General features: G+C 44.9%; 1 protein-coding gene across 1 annotated transcript in view; it reads left to right on the top strand.

Annotated features, from left to right (window-relative positions):
- The window catches only part of LOC135056898 (VPS10 domain-containing receptor SorCS3-like), a 1,027,710-nt gene extending 1,006,122 nt beyond the window's left edge, over positions 1 to 21,588 (top strand). Inside the window, 4 exon segments of the mRNA XM_063962650.1 lie at positions 11,057 to 11,122; positions 11,125 to 11,161; positions 15,488 to 15,645; positions 19,352 to 21,588. Of these exon segments, the coding sequence (XP_063818720.1) occupies positions 11,057 to 11,122; positions 11,125 to 11,161; positions 15,488 to 15,645; positions 19,352 to 19,416 (326 nt within the window). The 3' untranslated portion in view covers positions 19,417 to 21,588.
- The last annotated feature ends 2,574 nt before the right edge of the window (positions 21,589 to 24,162 follow it).

Raw genomic sequence — 24,162 nt, 5'->3', positions numbered from 1 at the left:
CACTTGTGTATATATCAGTTATTCCTCTCCCACTGTTATGCACAACAGTGCCTGCAGGAAAGTACTGGTGTCAGAACTGTTATGCACTCCAGTGTCTGCAGGAATGTACTGGTGTTTGAACTGTTATGCAAAACAAATGGACTCACAGACAAACTGGGGAATATGACATAACGTACACAGAAGGTGATAGGGTAACAAAATACACACAAAGTGAACAGAGAAGCCCAGAGGCTAAGGAACTGGGTATCTCCCTTGTATTATAACTGCTCAGATGGAAAAAGCAAGATGTTGTGTTTTAATACGTAGAGAACCCGAAATGCTGTTGCTAAGGGCAACAGCAAAACCCTAAAGGGTTACCAACGGGTGTGGCAGTAAACTCCTTGGTCAGAGATGGAATGATAGACACAAGGAGAGTCCCCACAATCCTAATTCTCACTTGCAGTGCACAGGTTTTAGCTTACTGCCACTAAACTGACCCCTGACACCTAGCACAGTGAGACAGGATTAGACAGGCAAGTCTTAGAATACAGCCGCAAACTTGCTAAGTTCACAGAGTAGTAACAGAACCCCAGCAAGCTAAACGACTGACTCCAGTCTTACTGCTAGGTCTGGATTGGCAGAGTGTAATACCAAATCCCCAGGCCTATTTGCAGTAAGCAACAAACAAATACAAAGCTACACAGTACTGGCTAACTTTCATGAACTGACTAACCAACAAAGATTCAGCAGCATCTGCTTACCCTGAAAAGAGGCCTTATAAAGCAGGTGCTGTCCACGCCCCACTCAGACCTCACAGACTGTGAGCACAAAAACCAGCACCGGATCCCCTGCCGTGCACAGAGCCTATAACCACTGCACAGCAAAAGACCCGAACCGGAGTATCAGCTGCGCTCAGGTTACTCCACTAGCACTTGTCTCCCGGTTGCCATGACGACGTGGCAGCACAGGGCAGGAGACCCTAACAGTACCCCCCCTCTGACGAGGGGTCAAAGAACCCCTACCACCGGGTTTATCGGGGAACTGCGAGAAGAAAGAGCGTATCAGTCTGGGGGCATGAAGATCACAACTGCGCACCCACGACCGCTCCTCCGGGCCATACCCCTTCCAGTGCACCAAAAATGACAGCCGACCCCGAACCACCTTGGAGTCAAGAATCCTTTCAACAACAAACTCCCTCTGGCCACGTATCAGAAGAGGGGAAGGTCTTCCACTGGAAGAAGGATTACTAATCGCCCGTTTTAAAAGGGAACAATGAAATGTTTTATTGATACCCAAAGAACGGGGCAGATCTAACTGAAATGCCACCGGATTGATAACCCTGGTGATCTTATAAGGGCCGATGAACCGGGGGCCTAACTTATGAGATGGCTGTCTCAACTTCAAATTCTTGGTAGACAACCAGACGAAGTCTCCTAATTTGAAGCTGCAGGGTCTTTTCCGCTTATCAAAAACCCTTTTGGTCACTAATGACACAGACACAAGGGCTTTCTTCACTTTCCGCCAAATACCTCTAAGGACCGAAACCACAGAGGAACCACCAGGCGTGGAGTCCAGGGGGTCAAAAGAATTGGCCTTAGGATGATGCCCATACACACAAAGGAAGGGAGAGATCCCTGTAGCAGAGTGAGCCGCGTTGTTATAGGCAAACTCCGCCATGGACAGATGAGCAACCCAGTCAGTCTGACACTTGGAGACATAACACCTGAGGAACTGCTCCAAGGACTGGTTCACCCTTTCAGTCTGCCCATTAGACTGCGGATGGTAGCCTGACGACAAGCTGACAGAAATCTGGAGATCGGAACAAAATGCCCTCCAGAATTTGGCCACAAACTGGGATCCGCGGTCAGAGACCACATCAAGTGGCAACCCGTGGAGACGCACAACATGCAGCATAAATAATTCAGACAGGCGTCTGGCTGATGGCAGCCCAACCAGTGGAACGAAGTGCGCCATCTTCGAAAACCTGTCAACGACAACCCAGATGGCTGTCATCCCCGAGGATTTGGGCAAGTCCACCACAAAATCCATTGAAATGTGGGTCCATGGCTTAGATGGGATAGAGAGTGGATGTAATGGGCCAACAGGAACCCCTCTAGGAGTCTTATTTCGGGCACAGATGTCACATGCCCGAACCCACTGATCCACATCCTTAGCCACCGAGGGCCACCACACCGCCCTAGATAGCAACTCCCGAGTTCTGGCAATACCCGGGTGACCTGCCGACTTCTTGGCATGGAATTCCAGGAACACTCGCTGTCTTAACCTAGGAGGCACAAACAATAGACCTACCGGAAGGTCTGGAGGAGCCTGCTCCTGTGCTCTAAGGACTAATGATAAGAGGTCCTGGGTAATGCCCACTTTAATACATGATGGGGAAACAATGGGCAACGGCTCCTCGGTGGTCTCCTGGATTGGAGCAAAACTCCGCGAGAGCGCATCAGCCTTGATGTTTTTTGACCCAGGGCGATATGTTATCAAAAAATTAAAGCGAGCAAAAAACAAAGCCCATCGTGCCTGCCTGGCATTGAGACGCTTCGCTGACTCTAAATATGCCAGATTCTTATGGTCAGTGAGAATTGAGACCACAAACTTAGCCCCCTCAAGCCAGTGTCTCCACTCCTCGAGTGCATCCTTAATAGCCAACAATTCCCGGTTACCCACGTCATAATTCATCTCGGCAGGCGAAAATTTACGGGAAAAGTAAGCACAGGGATGAAGGCGATTATCAGACACTCCCATCTGAGAAAGCACTGCCCCAATACCCATCTCAGAGGCATCCACCTCCACCACAAAAGGACGCTCTGGATCTGGGTGTCGCAGCACCTTGGCCGAAACAAATGCCCTTTTGAGATGGGCAAAAGCCGCTTTAGCCTCACAAGACCAGTGAGCAACATCCGCCCCTTTCTTAGTGAGTGCCACCAAGGGCGCCACTATAGACGAAAATCCAGCGATAAATCGTCTATAAAAATTCGCAAAGCCCAGGAAACGCTGAAGCGCCTTCAAACTAGTGGGCTGCACCCAATCCAGGACTGCCTGTACCTTGGAACCCTCCATTTGGAAACCTTCTGGGGAGATAATATATCCTAGAAATGCGATTTGCTGAACTTCAAATTCGCACTTCTCCAGCTTCGCCCCAAGCCGGTGGTCTCTGAGTTTCTGGAGGACTAAGCGTACATGCTTCCGATGTTCCTCCAGGGAATGGGAGAAGATTAGGATGTCATCTAAGTATACAACTAAGAATCTATCCAAATATTCCCTGAGCACATCATTCATGAAATCCTGGAAGACTGCCGGGGCATTACAGAGCCCAAAAGGCATCACCAAATATTCATAATGCCCTGAGTGGGTATTAAAGGCAGTCTTCCATTCATCCCCCTCTCTTATTCGGATTAGATTGTACGCACCGCGTAGGTCAATCTTAGAAAAAATGGTGGCAGTACGAAGCTGGTCAAACAAGACCGAAATGAGAGGCAGTGGGTATGAGTTTTTAATCGTGATACGGTTCAATTCCCTGAAGTCGATGCAGGGTCGCAACGAACCGTCCTTTTTACCCACGAAGAAGAACCCCGACCCAACTGGAGACTGTGAAGGTCTGATAAATCCCTTAGCCAAGTTCTCCTGAATGTACTCTGCCATAGCCTGAGTCTCAGGACGTGACAGGGAGTACAACCTGCTCTTGGGAAGCTTAGCATTTGGCAACAAATCAATGGCACAGTCATAGGGGCGATGGGGAGGTAGTACCTCTGCAACTTTTTTGGAGAACACGTCCGCAAAATCTGCATAACACCCTGGCAATCCTGGCAAACTTAGCTGCGAGAGCCTGACTGGAAGGCTCAAGCAACTCCTGAAACAATCAGTACCCCAACTAAGAATCTCCCCAGAGACCCAGTCAAATTGAGGATTGTGGGCCCTTAACCAGGGTAACCCCAACACCAATGGGGCAAAAGTACAGACAGTCACATAAAAGGACAATTTTTCAGAGTGTGTGGCTCCAATAAACAAAGAAATCTGGCTAGTGCTAGAGGTAATTTTACCTTGGGATAATGGTTCCCCGTTTAACCCACAAATCTCAATTTCTGATGCCAAGGGTACTAAGGGAACAGAGTGTTTCAGGGCGAATTGGCGGTCCATAAAAACCCCGTCGGCCCCACTGTCCACAAAGGCCTCAGTCTTGACAGTTTGACCGAGGATCTTCAAGGTCACCGGAATGATAAAAGTCTTCTTGGGAAATTCTGACTTCTGGCCTGACAGGATATTTCCCATCACCCTCAGGCCCTGAAGTTTTCCGGCTTTTCTGGGCATGATACTACCACATGACCTTTATTCCCACAGTACAAACACAACCCCTGCTGTCTCCTCCGCGTCTTCTCACGCGAGGAGAGGCGGGTAGCCCCAATCTGCATAGGCTCCTCAGAAAATTCCTCAGAGTCTGAGGTTCCCTTGGGAAGGAAGGAAATCTCAGTCTCCTTTTCAAGCCTACGCTCTCTCAGCCGTCTATCCACCCGGATGGATAACTGCATGAGCTGATCCAAGCTATCAGGCAAGGGATATTGTACCAGTTGGTCTTTTATCTGGTTAGAAAGACCTCTTCGGTACTGGTGTCTCAGGGCTGGGTCATTCCACTGGGTATCATGGGCCAACCTCCGAAACTCCGTACAGTAAACCTCAACTGGCCTTCGCCCTTGCTTAAGGATCGAAATATGAGCCTCGGCTGAGGCCGTTTTGTCAGGGTCATCATACAACATGCCCAGTGCCGTAAAAAAAGCATCAACACTTTTAAGCGACGGACAGTCAGGCTGCAACCCATATGCCCAGACCTGTGGGTCTCCTTGTAGCAAGGAAATCACTATGCCCACCCGCTGAATCTCCGACCCAGAAGACTGAGGCCTAAGCCGGAAGTATAGCTTGCAGCTCTCCTTGAAACAAAAGAACTGCGAGCGATCTCCAGAAAAACGATCCGGGAGATTTACTTTCGGCTCCTTAACCCCTGCAGGTGCTGCTGCTGCGGGAGCTCCGCCAGCAGCCTGGGAGGTGTGCATTTTAATGGACAAATCATTAAATTGTCGAGTCAGGACCTGCACCTGATCGACCACCTGTTGCAACGTATTTTGAGGGGTATGCTCCATATTCCCACAAAATTTCAACAGGAGTATTAGGCTGCTGAATATGTTATGCACAACAGTGCCTGCAGGAAAGTACTGGTGTCAGAACTGTTATGCACTCCAGTGTCTGCAGGAATGTACTGGTGTTTGAACTGTTATGCAAAACAAATGGACTCACAGACAAACTGGGGAATATGACATAACGTACACAGAAGGTGATAGGGTAACAAAATACACACAAAGTGAACAGAGAAGCCCAGAGGCTAAGGAACTGGGTATCTCCCTTGTATTATAACTGCTCAGATGGAAAAAGCAAGATGTTGTGTTTTAATACGTAGAGAACCCGAAATGCTGTTGCTAAGGGCAACAGCAAAACCCTAAAGGGTTACCAACGGGTGTGGCAGTAAACTCCTTGGTCAGAGATGGAATGATAGACACAAGGAGAGTCCCCACAATCCTAATTCTCACTTGCAGTGCACAGGTTTTAGCTTACTGCCACTAAACTGACCCCTGACACCTAGCACAGTGAGACAGGATTAGACAGGCAAGTCTTAGAATACAGCCGCAAACTTGCTAAGTTCACAGAGTAGTAACAGAACCCCAGCAAGCTAAACGACTGACTCCAGTCTTACTGCTAGGTCTGGATTGGCAGAGTGTAATACCAAATCCCCAGGCCTATTTGCAGTAAGCAACAAACAAATACAAAGCTACACAGTACTGGCTAACTTTCATGAACTGACTAACCAACAAAGATTCAGCAGCATCTGCTTACCCTGAAAAGAGGCCTTATAAAGCAGGTGCTGTCCACGCCCCACTCAGACCTCACAGACTGTGAGCACAAAAACCAGCACCGGATCCCCTGCCGTGCACAGAGCCTATAACCACTGCACAGCAAAAGACCCGAACCGGAGTATCAGCTGCGCTCAGGTTACTCCACTAGCACTTGTCTCCCGGTTGCCATGACGACGTGGCAGCACAGGGCAGGAGACCCTAACACCCACGTGTGTATATATCAGTTATTCCCCTCCCACTTGTGTAGGTTTCAGTTATTCTCCTCTCACTTGTGTATGTATCAGTTATTCCTCTCCCACGTGTGTATGTATCAGTTATTCCTCTCCCACTTGTGTATGTATCAGTTATTCTCCTCTCACTTGTGTATGTATCAGTTATTCCTCTCCCACTTGTGTATGTATCAGTTATTCCTCTCCCACTTGTGTATGTATCAGTATATTCCTCTCCCACTTGTGTATGTATCAGTTATTATCCTCCCACTTGTGTATGTATCAGTTATTCCTCTCCCACTTGTGTATGTATCAGTTATTCTCCTCTCACTTGTGTATGTATCAGTTATTCTCCTCCCACTTGTGTATGTATCAGTTATTCCTCTCCCACTTGTGTATGTATCAGTTATTCTCCTCTCACTTGTGTATGCATCAGTTATTCCTCTCCCACTTGTGTATGTATCAGTTATTCTCCTCCCAGTTGTGTATGTATCAGTTATTCCTCTCCCACTTGTGTATGTATCAGTTATTCTCCTCTCACTTGTGTATGTATCAGTTATTCCTCTCCCACTTGTGTATGTATCAGTTATTCTCCTCCCAGTTGTGTATGTATCAGTTATTCCTCTCCCACTTGTGTATGTATCAGTTATTCTCCTCCCAGTTGTGTAGGTTTCAGTTATTCTCCTCTCACTTGTGTATGTATCAGTTATTCCTCTCCCACGTGTGTATGTATCAGTTATTCCCCTCCCACTTGTGTAGGTTTCAGTTATTCTCCTCTCACTTGTGTATGTATCAGTTATTCCTCTCCCACTTGTGTATGTATCAGTTATTCTCCTCCTACTTGTGTATGTATCAGTTATTCTCCTCCCACTTGTGTATGTATCAGTTATTCTCCTCCCACGTGTGTATGTGTCAGTTATTCCCCTCCCACTTGTGTAGGTTTCAGTTATTCTCCTCTCACTTGTGTATGTATCAGTTATTCCTCTCCCACGTGTGTATGTATCAGTTATTCCCCTCCCACTTGTGTAGGTTTCAGTTATTCTCCTCTCACTTGTGTATGTATCAGTTATTCCTCTCCCACGTGTGTATGTATCAGTTATTCCCCTCCCACTTGTGTAGGTTTCAGTTATTCTCCTCTCACTTGTGTATGTATCAGTTATTCCTCTCCCACGTGTGTATGTATCAGTTATTCCCCTCCCACTTGTGTAGGTTTCAGTTATTCTCCTCTCACTTGTGTATGTATCAGTTATTCCTCTCCCACGTGTGTATGTATCAGTTATTCCTCTCCCACTTGTGTATGTATCAGTTATTCCTCTCCCACTTGTGTATGTATCAGTTATTCTCCTCTCACTTGTGTATGTATCAGTTATTCCTCTCCCACGTGTGTATGTATCAGTTATTCCTCTCCCACTTGTGTATGTATCAGCTATTCTCCTCTCACTTGTGTATGTATCAGTTATTCCTCTACCACTTGTGTATGTATCAGTTATTCCTCTCCCACTTGTGTATGTATCAGTTATTCCTCTCCCACTTGTGTATGTATCAGTTATTATCCTCCCACTTGTGTATGTATCAGTTATTCCCCTCCCACTTGTGTATGTATCAGTTATTCTCCTCTCACTTGTGTATGTATCAGTTATTCTCCTCCCACTTGTGTATGTATCAGTTATTCCTCTCCCACTTGTGTATGTATCAGTTATTCTCCTCTCACTTGTGTATGTATCAGTTATTCCTCTCCCACTTGTGTATGTATCAGTTATTCTCCTCCCAGTTGTGTATGTATCAGTTATTCCTCTCCCACTTGTGTATGTATCAGTTATTCTCCTCTCACTTGTGTATGTATCAGTTATTCCTCTCCCACTTGTGTATGTATCAGTTATTCTCCTCCCAGTTGTGTATGTATCAGTTATTCCTCTCCCACGTGTGTATGTATCAGTTATTCTCCTCTCACTTGTGTATGTATCAGTTATTCCTCTCCCACTTGTGTATGTATCAGTTATTCTCCTCTCACTTGTGTATGTATCAGTTATTCCTCTCCCACTTGTGTATGTATCAGTTATTCTCCTCCCAGTTGTGTATGTATCAGTTATTCCTCTCCCACTTGTGTATGTATCAGTTATTCTCCTCCCAGTTGTGTAGGTTTCAGTTATTCTCCTCTCACTTGTGTATGTATCAGTTATTCCTCTCCCACTTGTGTATGTATCAGTTATTCTCCTCTCACTTGTGTAGGTTTCAGTTATTCTCCTCTCACTTGTGTATGTATCAGTTATTCCTCTCCCACTTGTGTATGTATCAGTTATTCTCCTCCCACTTGTGTAGGTTTCATTTATTCTCCTCTCACTTGTGTATGTATCAGTTATTCCTCTCCCACTTGTGTATGTATCAGTTATTCTCCTCTCACTTGTGTATATATCAGTTATTCCTCTCCCACTTGTGTGTATCAGTTATTCTCCTCCCACTTGTGTATGTATCAGTTATTCTCCTCCCACTTGTGTATGTATCAGTTATTCTCCTCCCACTTGTGTATGTATCAGTTATTCCTCTCCCACTTGTGTATGTATCAGTTATTCTCCTCCCACTTGTGTATATATCAGTTATTCCCCTCCCACTTGTGTATGTATCAGTTATTCTCCTCCCACTTGTGTAGGTTTCAGTTATTCTCCTCTCACTTGTGTATGTATCAGTTATTCCTCTCCCACGTGTGTATATATCAGTTATTCTCTCCCACTTGTGTATATATCAGTTATTCTCCTCTCACTTGTGTATGTATCAGTTATTATCCTCCCACTTGTGTATGTATCAGTTATTCCCCTCCCACTTGTGTATGTATCAGTTATTCTCAACCCAGTTGTGTATGTATCAGTTATTCCTCTCCCACGTGTGTATATATAAGTTATTCTCTCCCACTTGTGTATATATCAGTTATTCTCCTCCCACTTGTGTATGTATCAGTTATTCTCTCCCACTTGTGTATGTATCAGTTATTCCTCTCCCACTTGTGTATATATCAGTTATTCTCCTCCCACTTGTGTATGTATGTTATTCCTCTCCCACTTGTGTGTGTATCAGTTATTCTCCTCTCACTTGTGTATGTATCAGTTATTCTCTCCCACTTGTGTATGTTTCAGTTATTCTCCTCCCACTTGTGTATGTATGTTATTCCTCTCCACTTGTGTATGTATCAGTTATTCTCCTCCCACTTGTGTATTTATCAGTTATTCTCCCACTTGTGTATGTATCAGTTATTCCTCTCCCACTTGTGTATGTATCAGTTATTCTCCTCCCAGTTGTGTATATATCAGTTATTCTCCTCCCAGTTGTGTATGTATCAGTTATTCCCCTTATATCAAATTGCAATGGCAGCTGGACGTAGTAGAGGCGGCAATTTCTGGCCATCAGGTTCCCTGGCACTGATTGGCTAGATCATTTTTTAAAAGAGTATTTGCCAAAGTGGAATTTCCCTTTCAGTAATTGTGTCCTATGAGTGTGTATACCATGTACTCTGCTTTTTCTGCAGAAAGCCTGAACAGTGGGAGCTAAATCAGACCCTTTAACCGCAGAACAGCTATGTGTATATTGTATCTGTTATGTACTTTGATAAATCAGAATGTCTGATTGAGAAAAATAAAGAAGTGGATTAATTGCCTGAGCTCCGGGGTAGCTGTCTGCGTGAAATATTTATTTGGTCTAGAAGAAAAGTTTTGCTAAACATTGAGATATTTCCATCCCGCCTGCATGCTAATTGTATTATTCTTTCCCAGCATAAAAGGGATATATTTTCCACCTACTCCACATATTAAACTTCCTCTCTAGCGTATTTTGCATAAATGCCGTATTCACATATTGTTCCTCCGAGCTTTGCAGTATAAATCTTATTTTGTGCTTTCACAGAACTCGTTAGTGATGTAATGGAAATGATTCTGGGTGTTATAATCACTGTGACGTGCTTGATTGAAGCTATACTATATGGCAGTTTAAGGGAAAGCGCTTGGTAAAGTTGTGGATAGGATTTGATTGGTCTGGTACTTCGGGCACTGAGCAATGAGATCAGGTTTACCCAGTGTCATACCAATTTTGCAGGTACATAGATGTAAGTAGACAGTGACTGCTCCTTCAGGGCGTGAAAATGCCATCTACTCCAGGCAGCGCAATGTCGGTTACTATCAAGGCCCGTTCTGGCATCAGGTTATGAGAAAACAAGTCTAGCCTTTGTACCAGCCAGAATGCCCTCCCTGCCCAGTGCCCAGTACCAGCTGTCGCTACAGTGATTGCAGGAGTAAGTGCACGGTGACGCATATCACTTTGTGCTTCCTCATGTAAGGATAATGGATTTTTTTATAGCCTGAATGATGAGTGTAGATTAAGGGTCTCTAATCCAAATTTTTCTTTATTTTCTGAAGATTCTTGAAAAAAAAAAAAAAAAAAAAATAGCGCTAATACGCTTGCTTATAAAGACCACAGTTCAGTACAGTTTCATTGTTTGCCTTTTCTTATCCAGGATGCCTGTATAACCTTCCAGTGGGCTCCTGTGTATATTAGTGTGGTGACATAATCCCACAGGGTCCTATTTTAGGGGGCCATGTATTTATAACAAAAGGTTAAATGTGACATCACTGGGGTAACTTGCGATAGACTCAATTAGCCAACGAAAATGCTTGGGGTTCTCACAAAGGACATCATTATAATGTTCCACAGAATATTAAGTGTGGGTGATGTTGAGTTATAAACAGGCCCCATTGAATGCGCCCACCCTCCTCAGCGGACCCCTCCTGGCCAGTCGCAGGGATGAGCCTCATTGTCAGGTAGTGGAGTGGGGGGGGGGGGGGGGGTACATACACAATGTACTGTATAATCCATGATGTTTAACCATGATGTATAATCTCATATTTTGGGTAACCCTTATTCTGAACATTATTATATCTGATGACTATTTTTGTGCTTTTTTATTTTTAGCGCCTTTGGTGGACAACAGCGCCAGCCACAGCAGCTCCGCCATGTTAATGCTTCTCTCTATTGTGTTTGTGGTTTGGCTGTTTTTTTAATCTACAAATTCAAGAGGTAATGTCCTGGGTCTGATTCCTATATATCTGCTTTTAGGTCTTAGCGCTTCTTTATTTAAGCTCCAATACGCAAGGGAGCCCTTCCGCAGATACTGTATTTCACAGATGTAGAACAGCGCAAATTACTGATACAGGGCTTCCTCTTACCAAACTACAATATTGTAGCTTCAAAAACGGAAGGACAGGGAGGCCACTAACATTTTCAGCAGCTGCAGCCATGTGCTCATTTTGAAAAGGTTTGCAGATAGTGCAATGTTGGTTGCACTCCGAAAAACTTTTTGGCTTGGAATGCTGAACGTCTGGCACTCAAAAAGAAAACTGTTGCAAATCCAGGCATTCCACTGATGTCCTCCAGTCGGATGCGCTGTCCCTGCATGACTAATAGTAATGGTAATTAATCTGTTGTCGTTGTGAGCACTGGTGATAACAGATGCTAAGTAACATGGCAAAGTTGCAGAGGTTAATAAGTAATCCCATTTTTTGGGACCCCCCGCAAATTTCCCAGTACTGCTTTTCCCGCCAGAAGATCTAAAACCCAACGCGTCCACTGACCACTGAAGTTACACTACAGTATGTGAGACAAAATGCTGAAATACTGTATCCACACTGTTCACAGAGTTCAAAGGGCACTTAACAGTTCTTTTACTTTAGACAATTAGGGGTATATTTACTAAAAGTTGATATTGATCGATTTTTGGTTTTACTGTATGTATTTCAGGGTCTAAATTTCACATTTACACTACAGAAACCTAGATTACTCCCTATGACACTACTTCTCCTGCTGCTCTCTCTGCTGGGGGCCTCACATTCTAACACACCCCCCGACCTGGGGGTCGCCATGGTGGTGGTGTTGGGATCCTTTTACCCTCTAGCTACACATAGCAACTTATACCTCTAGAACCATCCCTTACATTCTCTACTTTTGAGGTCCATGCCATACGCCTCTACCAACCTACCAATCTTCGAGTTGCTGTCATTTACCGCCCCCCCCCCCCCCCCCCCCCCCTGGCATTTCCTCCAAATTCGTCGACAACTTTGCTTCCTGGCTTCCTCACTTCCTCTCTTCTTACATTCCCTCCATTATTCTAGGTGATTTCAACATCCCTATTGACATCCCCACACAATCCCCTGCCTCTAAACTCCTTAACCTCACCTCTTCACTTGGTCTCTCCCAGTGGACCTCCTCACCCTCCAATGTGAATGGGAGCTCACTGGATCTGGTCTTCACTCACCGCTGTGATATTTCTGATTTCTCCAACTCCCCATTTCCCCTCTCTGACCACCACCTGCTCTCTTTCAACTTATCTCTCTCTACTCCCCCATCTCTCCCTCCTAAGGCTACCATCACTAAGTGTAACATTGAGGCTATTGACACCTCATCCCTATCCTCCCTACTCAACTCACTTCTCTCTCCTCTTCTCTCTCTCTCATGCCCTGAACAAGCCACTTCCACATACAATGCATCCCTTACTTCTGCTCTTGACTCTGTTGCTCCACCAACCACTATTCACCCTCGCAGATCAACACCTCAACCCTGGCACACCAAATGCACCAGATATCTGCAAAAATGCTCACGTACTGCTGAGCGACACTGGAGGAAATCACGCTCTAAGGCAGACTTCCTCCATTTCAAACTTATGCTCTCATCCTTCAGTGCTGCCCTTACCCTCGCTAAACAGTCATACTTAAAAATTCTCATCTCTACCCAGTCTTCCAACCCCCGGTGCCTCTTTGCCACTGTTCACTCCCTCCTCTGCCCACCACCACCTCCTCTCCATTCCTCATTGTCTGCTCTTGACTTTGCCACTTATTTCACATCCACGATTGACTCCATACGTCAGGACATCACATCCCACCAGACCAGCACCCAGCAATCACCCATCCCTTGCCACCCCTCCCCTTCCCTCTTACCAACTCTGACATCTTTCTCCCATGTATCTGGTGAGGAAGTCATGGGCCTCATCCGTTCCTCCCCCCCCACCACCACCACCCCACTTGACCCTATCCCCTCCCACCTCCTCCGCTACCTCTCTCCTTCTGCCTGTTCCCATCTTGCCCACCTTTTCAATCTCTCCCTCTCATCAGGCACTGTCCCCTCTGCCTTCAAGCATGTTCTTGTCTCCCCTATTCTTAAAAAACCTACCCTTGATCCAAACACTCTCTCCAACTATCGACCAATCTCTCTCCTCTCTTTTGCCTCCAAACTCCTTGAGCTTATTGTCTATAATCTCCTCACTGCCTTTCTTTCCTCTCACTCACTACTTGACCCATTCCAGTCTGGTTTCCATTCTCTCCACTCCACTGAAACTGCCTTCAAAAAAGTCTGCAATGACCTCCATGCAGCCAAATCTAAGGGCCACTACTCTCTGCTTATTCTTCTTGACCTCTCTGCTGCTTTTGACACTGTGGACCACCCTCTCCTTCTGCAAATCCTTTACTCTCTTGGTCTGCGTGATACTGCCCTCTCCTGGCTGTCCTCCTACCTCTCAGATTGTTCCTTCTCTGTCTCCTCTCATGACACTACCTCCCCCACTTCCACTAATTGTTGGTGTGCCACAAGGCTCTGTTCTTGGTCCTCTCCTTTTCTGTCTCTATACATCCTCTTTAGGTGAACGCATTAGTTCTTTTAACTTCCAATATCACCTCTATGCTGATGACATTCAAATCTACCTTTCCTCCCCTGATCTCTCCCCAGCTCTCCTCACTCGTACCTCCAACTGTTTCTCTGCTATATCTTCCTGGATGTCCCAGCGCTTTCTGAAACTCAACATGTCTAAGACTGAGCTGATCATCTTCCCACCCACTCGCACAACCTCACCTCCCACAATCTCATTATCCATTGATGGCACGACTATCTCCTCTAGCCCCCAAGTGCGCTGTCTTGGCGTAATTCTTGACTCCTCCCTCTCCTTCAAACCACACATTCAGCACCTCTCACAAACCTGCCGTTTTCATCTCAAAAACATTTCCAGGATCAGATCCTTTCTCACCCAGGATGCCACCAAGACCATTATCCACTCACTGGTCATCTCCAGACTGGACTACTGTAATCTCCTCCTGACTGGCCTCCCTGACAATTACCTCTCTCCACTCCAATCTATCCTCAATGCTGCAGCCCGGCTCATCTTCCTCACCAAACGCACTACGTCCACCTCTCCTCTCCTACAAACCCTTCACTGGCTTCCCTTCCCTTTCAGATACCAACTCAAACTTCTCACACTCACTTACAAAGCCCTCACCCACTCCTCTCCCACTTACATCTCTGAACTTATCTCCCTTTACTCTCCCACCCGTCCTCTTCGCTCTGCTAATGCACGCCGACTCTCCTGTCTTCTGATTACTTCCTCCCACTCCTATCTCCAAGATTTTTCACGTGCTGCTCTCTTTCTCTGGAACTCTCTACCTCTCCCCCTCAGACTCTCCACCTCCCTACAGAACTTCAAACGGGCTCTTAAGCCCCACTTCTTTACCAAACCCAGCCAAATCTCATCCTAACCCTCTGTTCCACGCTCTCTATGTACCCCATCTGTGTCACCCCTGTCTGTCTACCCCTCCCCTTAGAATGTAAGCTCTCACGAGCAGGGCCCTCTTCCCTCATGTGCTTATCCTTTTCTTACTTTAATAATCCTTAACTGCCCAAATCCCGCAGTTTTTTGGCCACCTTGATACTTATCTCAGATTTGTATACTGGTGTAGTTATGCTTAATTACCCTGTACTTGTCCTGTATTGTCTTCAACTGTAAGTCACTGTTTTCCTGTTTTGATTATGTGCATATGTACTCTGTAATTGGGCGCTGCGGAACCCTTGTGGTGCCATATAAATAAAGGATAATAATAATTATAATAATACTAACCAAGGATTTTTGGCATTTTTTGTAATTAAATGATTTAAAAAATCATCTGTTAGTAAATGGGGGATTTAGTCCTTGAAACACAAAATCGATCAAAAAGGTAATAAATAAATAAATCGATCAAACATCGACAAATTTGTTTTTATCAAAATCGACCAAAAATGACTTTTAGTAAGTATACCCCATACAGTATTAGTGTTTCCTAAAATAATGTTTTTTGCAAGTAAGCGAAATAACAGGTTTTTATTTTTTTATTTTGTTAACATTAATTTAGTACATTTGGCATAAAAAATAAAAAAATAATTCCAAATAAAGTCTGTAGTTTGGAACAATGCACAGGTAGAATGATGTACAAGTATTGAACTTTTGCGCGGCCCTACCTTTGCACGCAGATGTGTACAGAAGTAATGCCTTCTATTTGCCCCTGCTAATTGTTATATGCAGTACAGTATAAATCTATCTTTTGACTACAGGAAAATTCCATGGATCAATATCTACGCTCAGGTCCAACACGATAAGGAGCAGGAAATGATCGGTTCCGTCAGCCAAAATGACAACGCGCCCAAAATATCGCTCAGCAACTTCACAGAGGAGGAGCTGACGGACAAAGAACTGGACCAACGGATCATCAGTAAGTCAGATGTAGATGGTGAATTGCTCAGACGCTCTGGACAACTTGATACAGTGATGTAAACTGAATAATCAGCAAAGTGTATCTAGTCCATTAATCAACGATAAAGCCAGGACATCTATGGCAGCGCTGTAATGAATGCGTTCCACATCACTTGGTTGAGTTGGAAAACATTACAAGACGCCCCCCCAGGGGCTGTTTTCTGACCTCTGCGCAGATAGAGATGTTACATTATCACCTGTCATCAAGTTAATGGGTTTCCAAGCCGCTCGCCCAGTGCGAGGGCTCGGAGCTACGCAGAGAGTGTGTGTGTGTGTGTGGGGGGGGGGGGGCAGCATTTACACAATGAATGAGCATCTTACCCATCTAAGGCGATTTAGTCTTTTCTATCCTGAAAGATTTAACCTTTTCACTGCCAAGGTTATAACTGTTGCAAAGGGCGGAATTCAAGGCTGATTGCAAAATAAAATTTTCTTCTAATGGACAAAACCATGTGCACTGCAGGTGGGGCAGATATAACATGTGCAGAGAGAGCAGTCTGTGCTAGTTTGCTCAGCACACATCTCCTCCGTGTGTACGAGGCTTTACTCTCTCTGCACATGTTGCATCTGCCCCCCGCACCCAGCAGTGCACATTCTTTTGTCCATTAGAGGAAAATTTTATTTTGCAATCAACCTTGAGTTAGGCCCATTGGCCCCCATTCTGAGTTGTTCGCTCGCAAGCTGCTTTTAGCAGCTTTGCACACGCTAAGCCGCCGCCTACTGGGAGTGAATCTTAGCTTATCAAAATTGCAAACGAAAGATTAGCAGAATTGCGAATAGACACTTCTTAGCAGTTTCTGAGTAGCTCCAGACTTACTCGGCATCTGCGATCAGTTCAGTGCTTGTCGTTCCTGGTTTGACGTCACAAACACACCCAGCGTTCGCCCAGACACTCCTCCGTTTCTCCAGCCACTCCCGCGTTTTTCCCAGAAACGGTAGCGTTTTTTCACACACTCCCATAAAACGTCCAGTTTCCGCCCAGAAACACCCACTTCCTGTCAATCACATTACGATCACCAGAACGAAGAAAAAACCTTGTAATGCCGTGAGTAAAATACCTAACTGCATAGCAAATTTACTTGGCGCAGTCGCACTGCGGACATTGCGCATGCGCATTAGCGACTAATCGCTCCGTTGCGAAAAAAAAATAACGAACGAACAACTCGGAATGACCACCATAGTTCGTAATGTTACCAAAAGGACACAAAGCCATCAAGGTTAATCTTTCATAAACTCTAAGGGGTCCATTTATCAGTGCACAGCGATAACTCGGCCCATCGGTGACCGGCGGTGGTAAGATGAGACATACACAGTCAAGTGCTTCTATGTCTGCATGTATTGGCAATGCAGCTTTACTGTATGCGGCTACAAAGTCCTTCCCTGGTGTCCCAATGTGCAAGGGATGAGACTGCCGCTGTCCGCATCTGTAGGTGCTGAAATACTGATTGGTGCATCTGTAGATGACAGCTTGCACTGGCCATCCTACGTTCAAGTATGGCCTCCTATGTGAGGCTGCAAGCTTACCATAACACATATGTACAGTTAGACGGACATCTGCTAAGCCACCTGCCTGTCACCGCCCAGGAAAGCCCCCACTACATTTTCAACATATTTCTGAGACCGTGCGTCTCCCGTGTGACTCATTCGCAACTCCAAATTTGTTTTGTGCACGCATGCGCAGCAAGACATCGATGCATGTGCAGAAGGAAAAAAAACACTTCACTGTGTTTGACATCAGCAGTGCGTGCGAGCCAAAATTAGCCCCTTAACCCCTTCAGTGGTATGCTTGGAAAAATTCCGGGGCCTGCTGCGCTGTGCAGACTGTGCAGCATGCCACTGCTCCCCTTCTCCCCCACCCTCCTCTATACACTCCGCTCGGCCAGCCCGGTGGATGATGCGATCGCGTCGTGATGGCATGACGCGATTGCGTCATTCCGCATAACTCCTCCAGTTGAGCGGAGTACAACGGAGGGGGGGGGGGATGTCAGTGCTGGTGGGTTAGTGCCTTCCAGCCCATGCTGCCAGGGAGATGGCCATCGGTGGGTCATCCATCGATGGTCACCATCGATGGATAACCTTGATGTTGTAAAACCATCTGGAATGAATCCATCAATGGTTTTACCCATCGATGGTCTTTCCTGATTTACAGTACACATGCAGGCGGACAAAGGGGCATTTCTTAGTGGGTGTCAGGGGGTGGGGCTAAGTTCCGTGCCCTGACACTTAAAATAAAAAAAATCAATTCGGTAGCACTGAACCATCGATTGCGGGAAACCAACTGGTTCTCCACCGTCAATGGTAAAAGTATATGACATCGGTCATAGACCATCGATGATTTTGAATCATCGATGGTCGATGGCCAACCCTAGCAGGGCTGGTTCTACACCTTGTGGCGCCCAGTGCGAAAGTTTCCACTGTGCCCCCCCCCTCCCCCGGGAAAACAGTTAGTGCGCGCCAAAAGCAAAGGCACGAGAGGCAAAAATTAGGGGCGTGGCTTCATAGGGGAGGGGAGGGGCATGGCCACAGTTATGCCCCAAGTAGTTGTGCCCCCCATTTGATTTGCCCCCTGTAGCTGTGCCCCCTGTAGGTTTGCCCCCAGTAGATTTGCTCCCAGTAGTTGTGTCCCCTGTCGCTGTGCCCACAGTAGTTGTGCCCTCTGCTGCTGTGCCCCCTGTCACTGTCAAACACACAGAAAAATAAAAAAACAATACTTACCACTGCCCTGCTCCTGCTTCCCGACCGCTGCTGCTGCTGCTCCGTCTAGCCTCCCGCGGGAGAGACGTCTGGCCCCCTCTCTATGGGAGAGACGTCATAACGTCTCTCTCATAGCAGTGCCGCACAGACACTAGAGGTCAATAAGGACCTCTACTGTCTGTCACTGGTGCCGGCTGCAGCGGACGCCCAGACAGCCCACGGCATCTGCTGCAGCCGTGGAGCGGGTAGGCGGCGGTGCCTGCGGGGTGACTGCGGCCGCGCCCCCAGTCCGCAGCGCCCCGGGCGCAGGCACTGCTTGCCCGCACCAAGAACTGCTCCTGATCCCTACCTACCCCTACGCAACGAGCATTCCACGTGGCAACGAGCATGGATATCAGAACATAAAACCCCTGGCAAAAAGCATGACCCAGCATGTGAAACCCCTGGCAATGCGCAGGTAAAAAAAATTAAAGATCTGCCCTGGGAGGTGTGACCAAATCCCCAAAAAACCACCACTGAAGGGGTTAATCTCAGCAGTAAGTTAAAACAATGTAATCAATGAAAGACGCACGTACCTGCAAAAACATATCAGCCTGGAAGCAAGTGTTATACAATATAACAAACAAATAAACAAAGCACGACGGAGGTAGGGGTCGCAGTTGGGGCTAAGGCCACTTATCACCAGTCACTGATCTTGTTGGCTTACAGCTTCTACAAGTGGGCAACGTGTTGTGAGTACGTTTTATGACTTTTTGAGGTTACAGTAAAATTGTTATTCAGAATGTAATGAAAAGGAAGGTTGAGGATGTGTGTATTGTCCATTACAAATAATAAGATACAATTTTGTGATATTTGTTTTCAGTACACAGAGAGCCGTGAATGTAACGATGCGTGGACAATGCTTTCAGTGGCTTTTTATATTGTGCACTGACCTCCTCTTTTGAACCTTTTGTGCTTTGTTTTTTTTGCAGACAGCATCTCAACGATCGCAAACAGCGAAAGCACAAAAGAAATCCCGAACTGCACCAGTGTGTAAACCTGGCGTCTGTTCAGCCGGGCCATAATCTGGACTCTTTTTGTACAGAGAAGGAACAAATCTCCCATTTTCTGCTCCTCGTTTGTAAACCGCCGGTCGATGAGACGCATTGGTTGCAAACCTGACGACGGGAACACCTGCATTCTGGTTCTCTTTCCCCCACTTTCTTTTTCTACTTATGAAACAAACTTGTTGCCGTGGGCGATAGATGCTCTTTATTTTCAGACAGTTGTTCCATTAATCAGTGCGAGAGAATCCCGCCATAGGCTTCTCATTTCCATGTCTCTGGTAGGAGATCTCATTGAAGGAAGGGACCCGGAGACGTTGCCTTGAAAGGTCTTTCGGAAAAGCCAGGTGTTCTTCCACCTGACCAGATTTGTTTATGCCCCAGTCCCGGGAAGAGGCAGCGAATCCCGCTTGCGGAATTGTATTCACCAACAGTTCTGCCTTCGGAAATTTGAGATCGCATTCGGTATTCAAGCCTGGCAAGAGCAATGTGCGTGTGGAGTCACAGGAGATGAGGAAGAAATAAGTCATCATTTCCAATACACAACTCTACACAAATTCCAGATATTTTATGTTGCAGAAATCAGACTGGAATTTCTAAAAAGGAACAAAATAAATCACTTAACAACTTCTATCTGTTATAAAAACAAGAATTTGTAACTTTTATTTTCAGATCTGGAGTTTGACACGTTGGCGATGTGATATTTATATCGGAGAGGATTTCTCTCTCCTCCCCCTGGTGTAAAGTATCACGTGGGAAATTTAGGAGACGCAGAATTCTCCCCCGTTGCTGAATTCGAATTCAAACCGCAACCTTCAATGCCGTCTGGATTGTTCAACAATTGGAAGCCATGTTGAATATTTATCGTCCTCTCATCCTTTATAAATAACCAGTTGTTTTGGAATAATACAGTATGTTCCGTGGCTTCAATGCATTATTGCATAGAGAGAAACACACCCTCTGTAACTCCGTGGCCCTTCCACAAGTCAGGGTCTACAGCGCTACAAAATAATCCCCCAAAACACCTTCCCTTATTTCAAAGAATTCTAGAAAACGTTGGCGGAATCACATTCTACATTGCTGTTTTGATGGTAACGTGTTTTCAAAAGGCGGAAATATTCCCAGTGACTTTTACATCAAGACCGCGAGGGTGCAATTAAGATTTGCTTGATTTTTTTATTGTTTAGTTTTTTTTCACCATTGTGTAGAAATTGGTCATTTTTAGAACATTTAAATTGCTCATTCCAAAGCAAAGGTGACAAATACAGTATATATATATATATATATATATATATATCTCACAGGGGCTCTGCATTCACCATAGCAAACAAAGGTGTTGATTGATCATATACCAGCAGATCTATATATATATATATATATATATATATATATATATATATATGTATGTATGTGTGTATGTGTATATATATATATATATATATATATATATATATATAGACACTATATATGTGTGTGTGTATATATATATATATATGTATATATAATATATATTTTACACACACAAACACACATTTGCTGAGCATAGTAATTTCTAAGGAGGTTTTGGATAGTGCAGTATGTTTGTAGGACTGTCTACTGTGAACAAAAACTTATTTGTACCAGTGATCACTGCAATGTTGTGTTTACACCTATAGTATACACGTCATGTATATATTTCCTTTATGCACCATTTGGAGTTTGATGTTAATTTTGTTTTGTTTTTTTCAAAAGCCCCCTGCTTGCCTTACAAAACCGATGAGTGACTGCTACATTTTGCGCCATCGCTCCGTGACGTAAAGAAAAAAAAACACAACAAACAAAAAAGAATTTGTTGAACACACTCTCACCCTCTGCATGTTTCTAGCGATGATACGAAAGGCATAATTGTACATACCTATGATGTAAATAGCTTTTTAATTTCTTGGAAATAAATTAATGTTTAGTAATACACATGAGGATAAAGAGTCTATTCCAAGCCACCATGATGTCGTACGCCCAGGGATCACACGTCTTTCAGTCGTCTGTTGTGTCCGGATCTATGATTTAACATTTTGGTAACCATGCGACTCTCTCGTCCCAACAAAACAGTGCAATGCGCTTTCATCCTTGTCTACATATCATGGTTTAATCTATTTATATAAAGAGGTTTTTGGAAAATTTTAAAAGGACTCAAGGAGATTTTGTTTCTGTTGCATTACACGGTGCTCCTGTCTTACACTGAAACACTAGTTTTCAGTTCGGTCGGTCAGGCGGTTCGCTGAACTTCATTGTGGTTCTGACGCCTTTTCCCATTGGTTAAATATATCATATGTATGACTTGAGAATATGTTTCTAATGTGTGTCATAGACAATAACCTGAACTATGGAATAAACACAATTTTGCTATAATATAAAGGGGAATCCATTAGTATAGATGCCCTGGATAGCAGGAAGGTAGCCATGTATGACTATTATGGAGCCACCAGAGGCCATAGCATTGATAGCAATGCCACAATTTCCATGCAGCCAGAAGAACCAAAAATTGTGTGTAAGGGAAAAGTCTAGATTCTACCATTTCTGCACATTCTTATCCGAACCCTTCTTCATTCTCCAGGACAAGGTGCCCAAGTTCTAAGCTACAGAAGACATGTACAGCAAAACTCTCTTCTCTGTAACTTCCGATGTGTCCTCACTAAAGGGAACAAGTATTCTGCCCTACCCCAACCTAGAACAAGCTTATCTTTGGATTGGCAGCAATATATTTTTCTAAAGCCTAATCTGTGCTGTATTCCGGCAAGGTGGCCGCATGAGGAAAGTCTCAAATTCCTTGTTGCCTAAAGAACGATATGTTGTAGGTAGATCACCTTGTGTCATCATTTTCCATGTTTAGTGTTTTGTTAAAAATCTCAAGAGTTAAAAAAAAATATATATATATATATATATATATATATATATATATATATATCTACATCACCCCAACCTCCATATTTTCCTTGTGCGCTCCTCAAGCACCATCTCCGAAGGCGGTTCCAGAATCTCTGACCCGAGACACCTTTTATTTATGACATTGTCAATGGAGGATCTAGTAATGTTGACGTTACCAAAAGGTAAAGTAAGCGGCAGACTAGGTTGTTATCTGCTGCCAAAGTCTTTCTATATTTCTATGTTTACTTATCCTACCACACCAATACATGAGTGCTGGCACGTCAGACGCACAGCAGGGGTTGGAATAATGGAAAGGAGGTAATATCATTTACAATATCCACCATACTGCACATAACTGTAATTACCCTGAGTGATGGGGCAGACTGGGAAGGCTCAAAGCAACGTGGAATTTTGGGGAATAAAATCTGGAACATGATTGCATGGAAGATGAGAATGCCAAAGGATCACCTAACTTCCATCTGCTGCTGGTGTTTTCAATCTGGTGCTTTTGTCCCAACCACAACAATATAATAGTACTTATAGTACCCTTGGTCCCCACAATTAGAGAATTGCATTCGGCAAAAGAGAATACTTAGAGAATCTCTACATTCTATCAAGGTATTACACTAGGAGACATACTTACTGCCTAGCACCATGACACAGGTATTACACTAGGAGACATACTTACTGCCTAGCACCATGACACAGGTGTTACACTAGGAGACATACTTACTGCCTAGCACCATGACACAGGTGTTACACTAGGAGACATACTTACTGCCTAGCACCATGACACAGGTGTTACACTAGGAGACATACTGACTGCCTAGCACCATAACACAGGTGTTACACTAGGAGACATACTTACTGCCTAGCACCAAAACACAGGTGTTACACTAGGAGACATACTTACTGCCTAGCACCAGGACACAGGTGTTACACTAGGAGACATACTTACTGCCTAGCACCATGACACAGGTGTTACACTAGGAGACATACTGACTGCCTAGCACCATAACACAGGTGTTACACTAGGAGACATACTTACTGCCTAGCACCAAAACACAGGTGTTACACTAGGAGACATACTTACTGCCTAGCACCAGGACACAGGTGTTACACTAGGAGACATACTTACTGCCTAGCACCATGACACAGGTGTTACACTAGGAGACATACTTACTGCCTAGCACCATGACACATGTGTTACACTAAGACATACTTACTGCCTAGCACCATGACACAGGTGTTACACTAGGAGACATACTTACTGCCTAGCACCATAACACAGGTGTTACACTAGGAGACATACTTACTGCCTAGCACCATGACACAGGTGTTACACTAGGAGACATACTGACTGCCTAGCACCATAACACAGGTGTTACACTAGGAGACATACTTACTGCCTAGCACCAAAACACAGGTGTTAGGAGACATACTTACTGCCTAGCACCAGGACACAGGTGTTACACTAGGAGACATACTTACTGCCTAGCACCATGACACAGGTGTTACACTAGGAGACATACTTACTGCCTAGCACCATGACACATGTGTTACACTAAGACATACTTACTGCCTAGCACCATGACACAGGTGTTATACTAGGAGACATACTTACTGCCTAGCACCATGACACAGGTCTTACACTAGGAGACATACTTACTGCCTAGCACCATGACACAGGTGTTACACTAGGAGACATCATTACTGCCTAGCACCATGACACAGGTGTTACACTAGGAGACATCATTACTACCTAGCACCATAACACAGGTATTACACTAGGAGATATCATTACTACCTAGCACCATAACACAGGTGTTACACTA

The sequence above is a fragment of the Pseudophryne corroboree genome, chromosome 3, assembly GCF_028390025.1.
Source record: "Pseudophryne corroboree isolate aPseCor3 chromosome 3, aPseCor3.hap2, whole genome shotgun sequence".
Taxonomy (NCBI): Eukaryota; Metazoa; Chordata; class Amphibia; order Anura; family Myobatrachidae; genus Pseudophryne; species Pseudophryne corroboree.
Note: the sequence above shows the minus strand (reverse complement) of the source record. Positions and strands in the feature narration are given on the sequence as shown.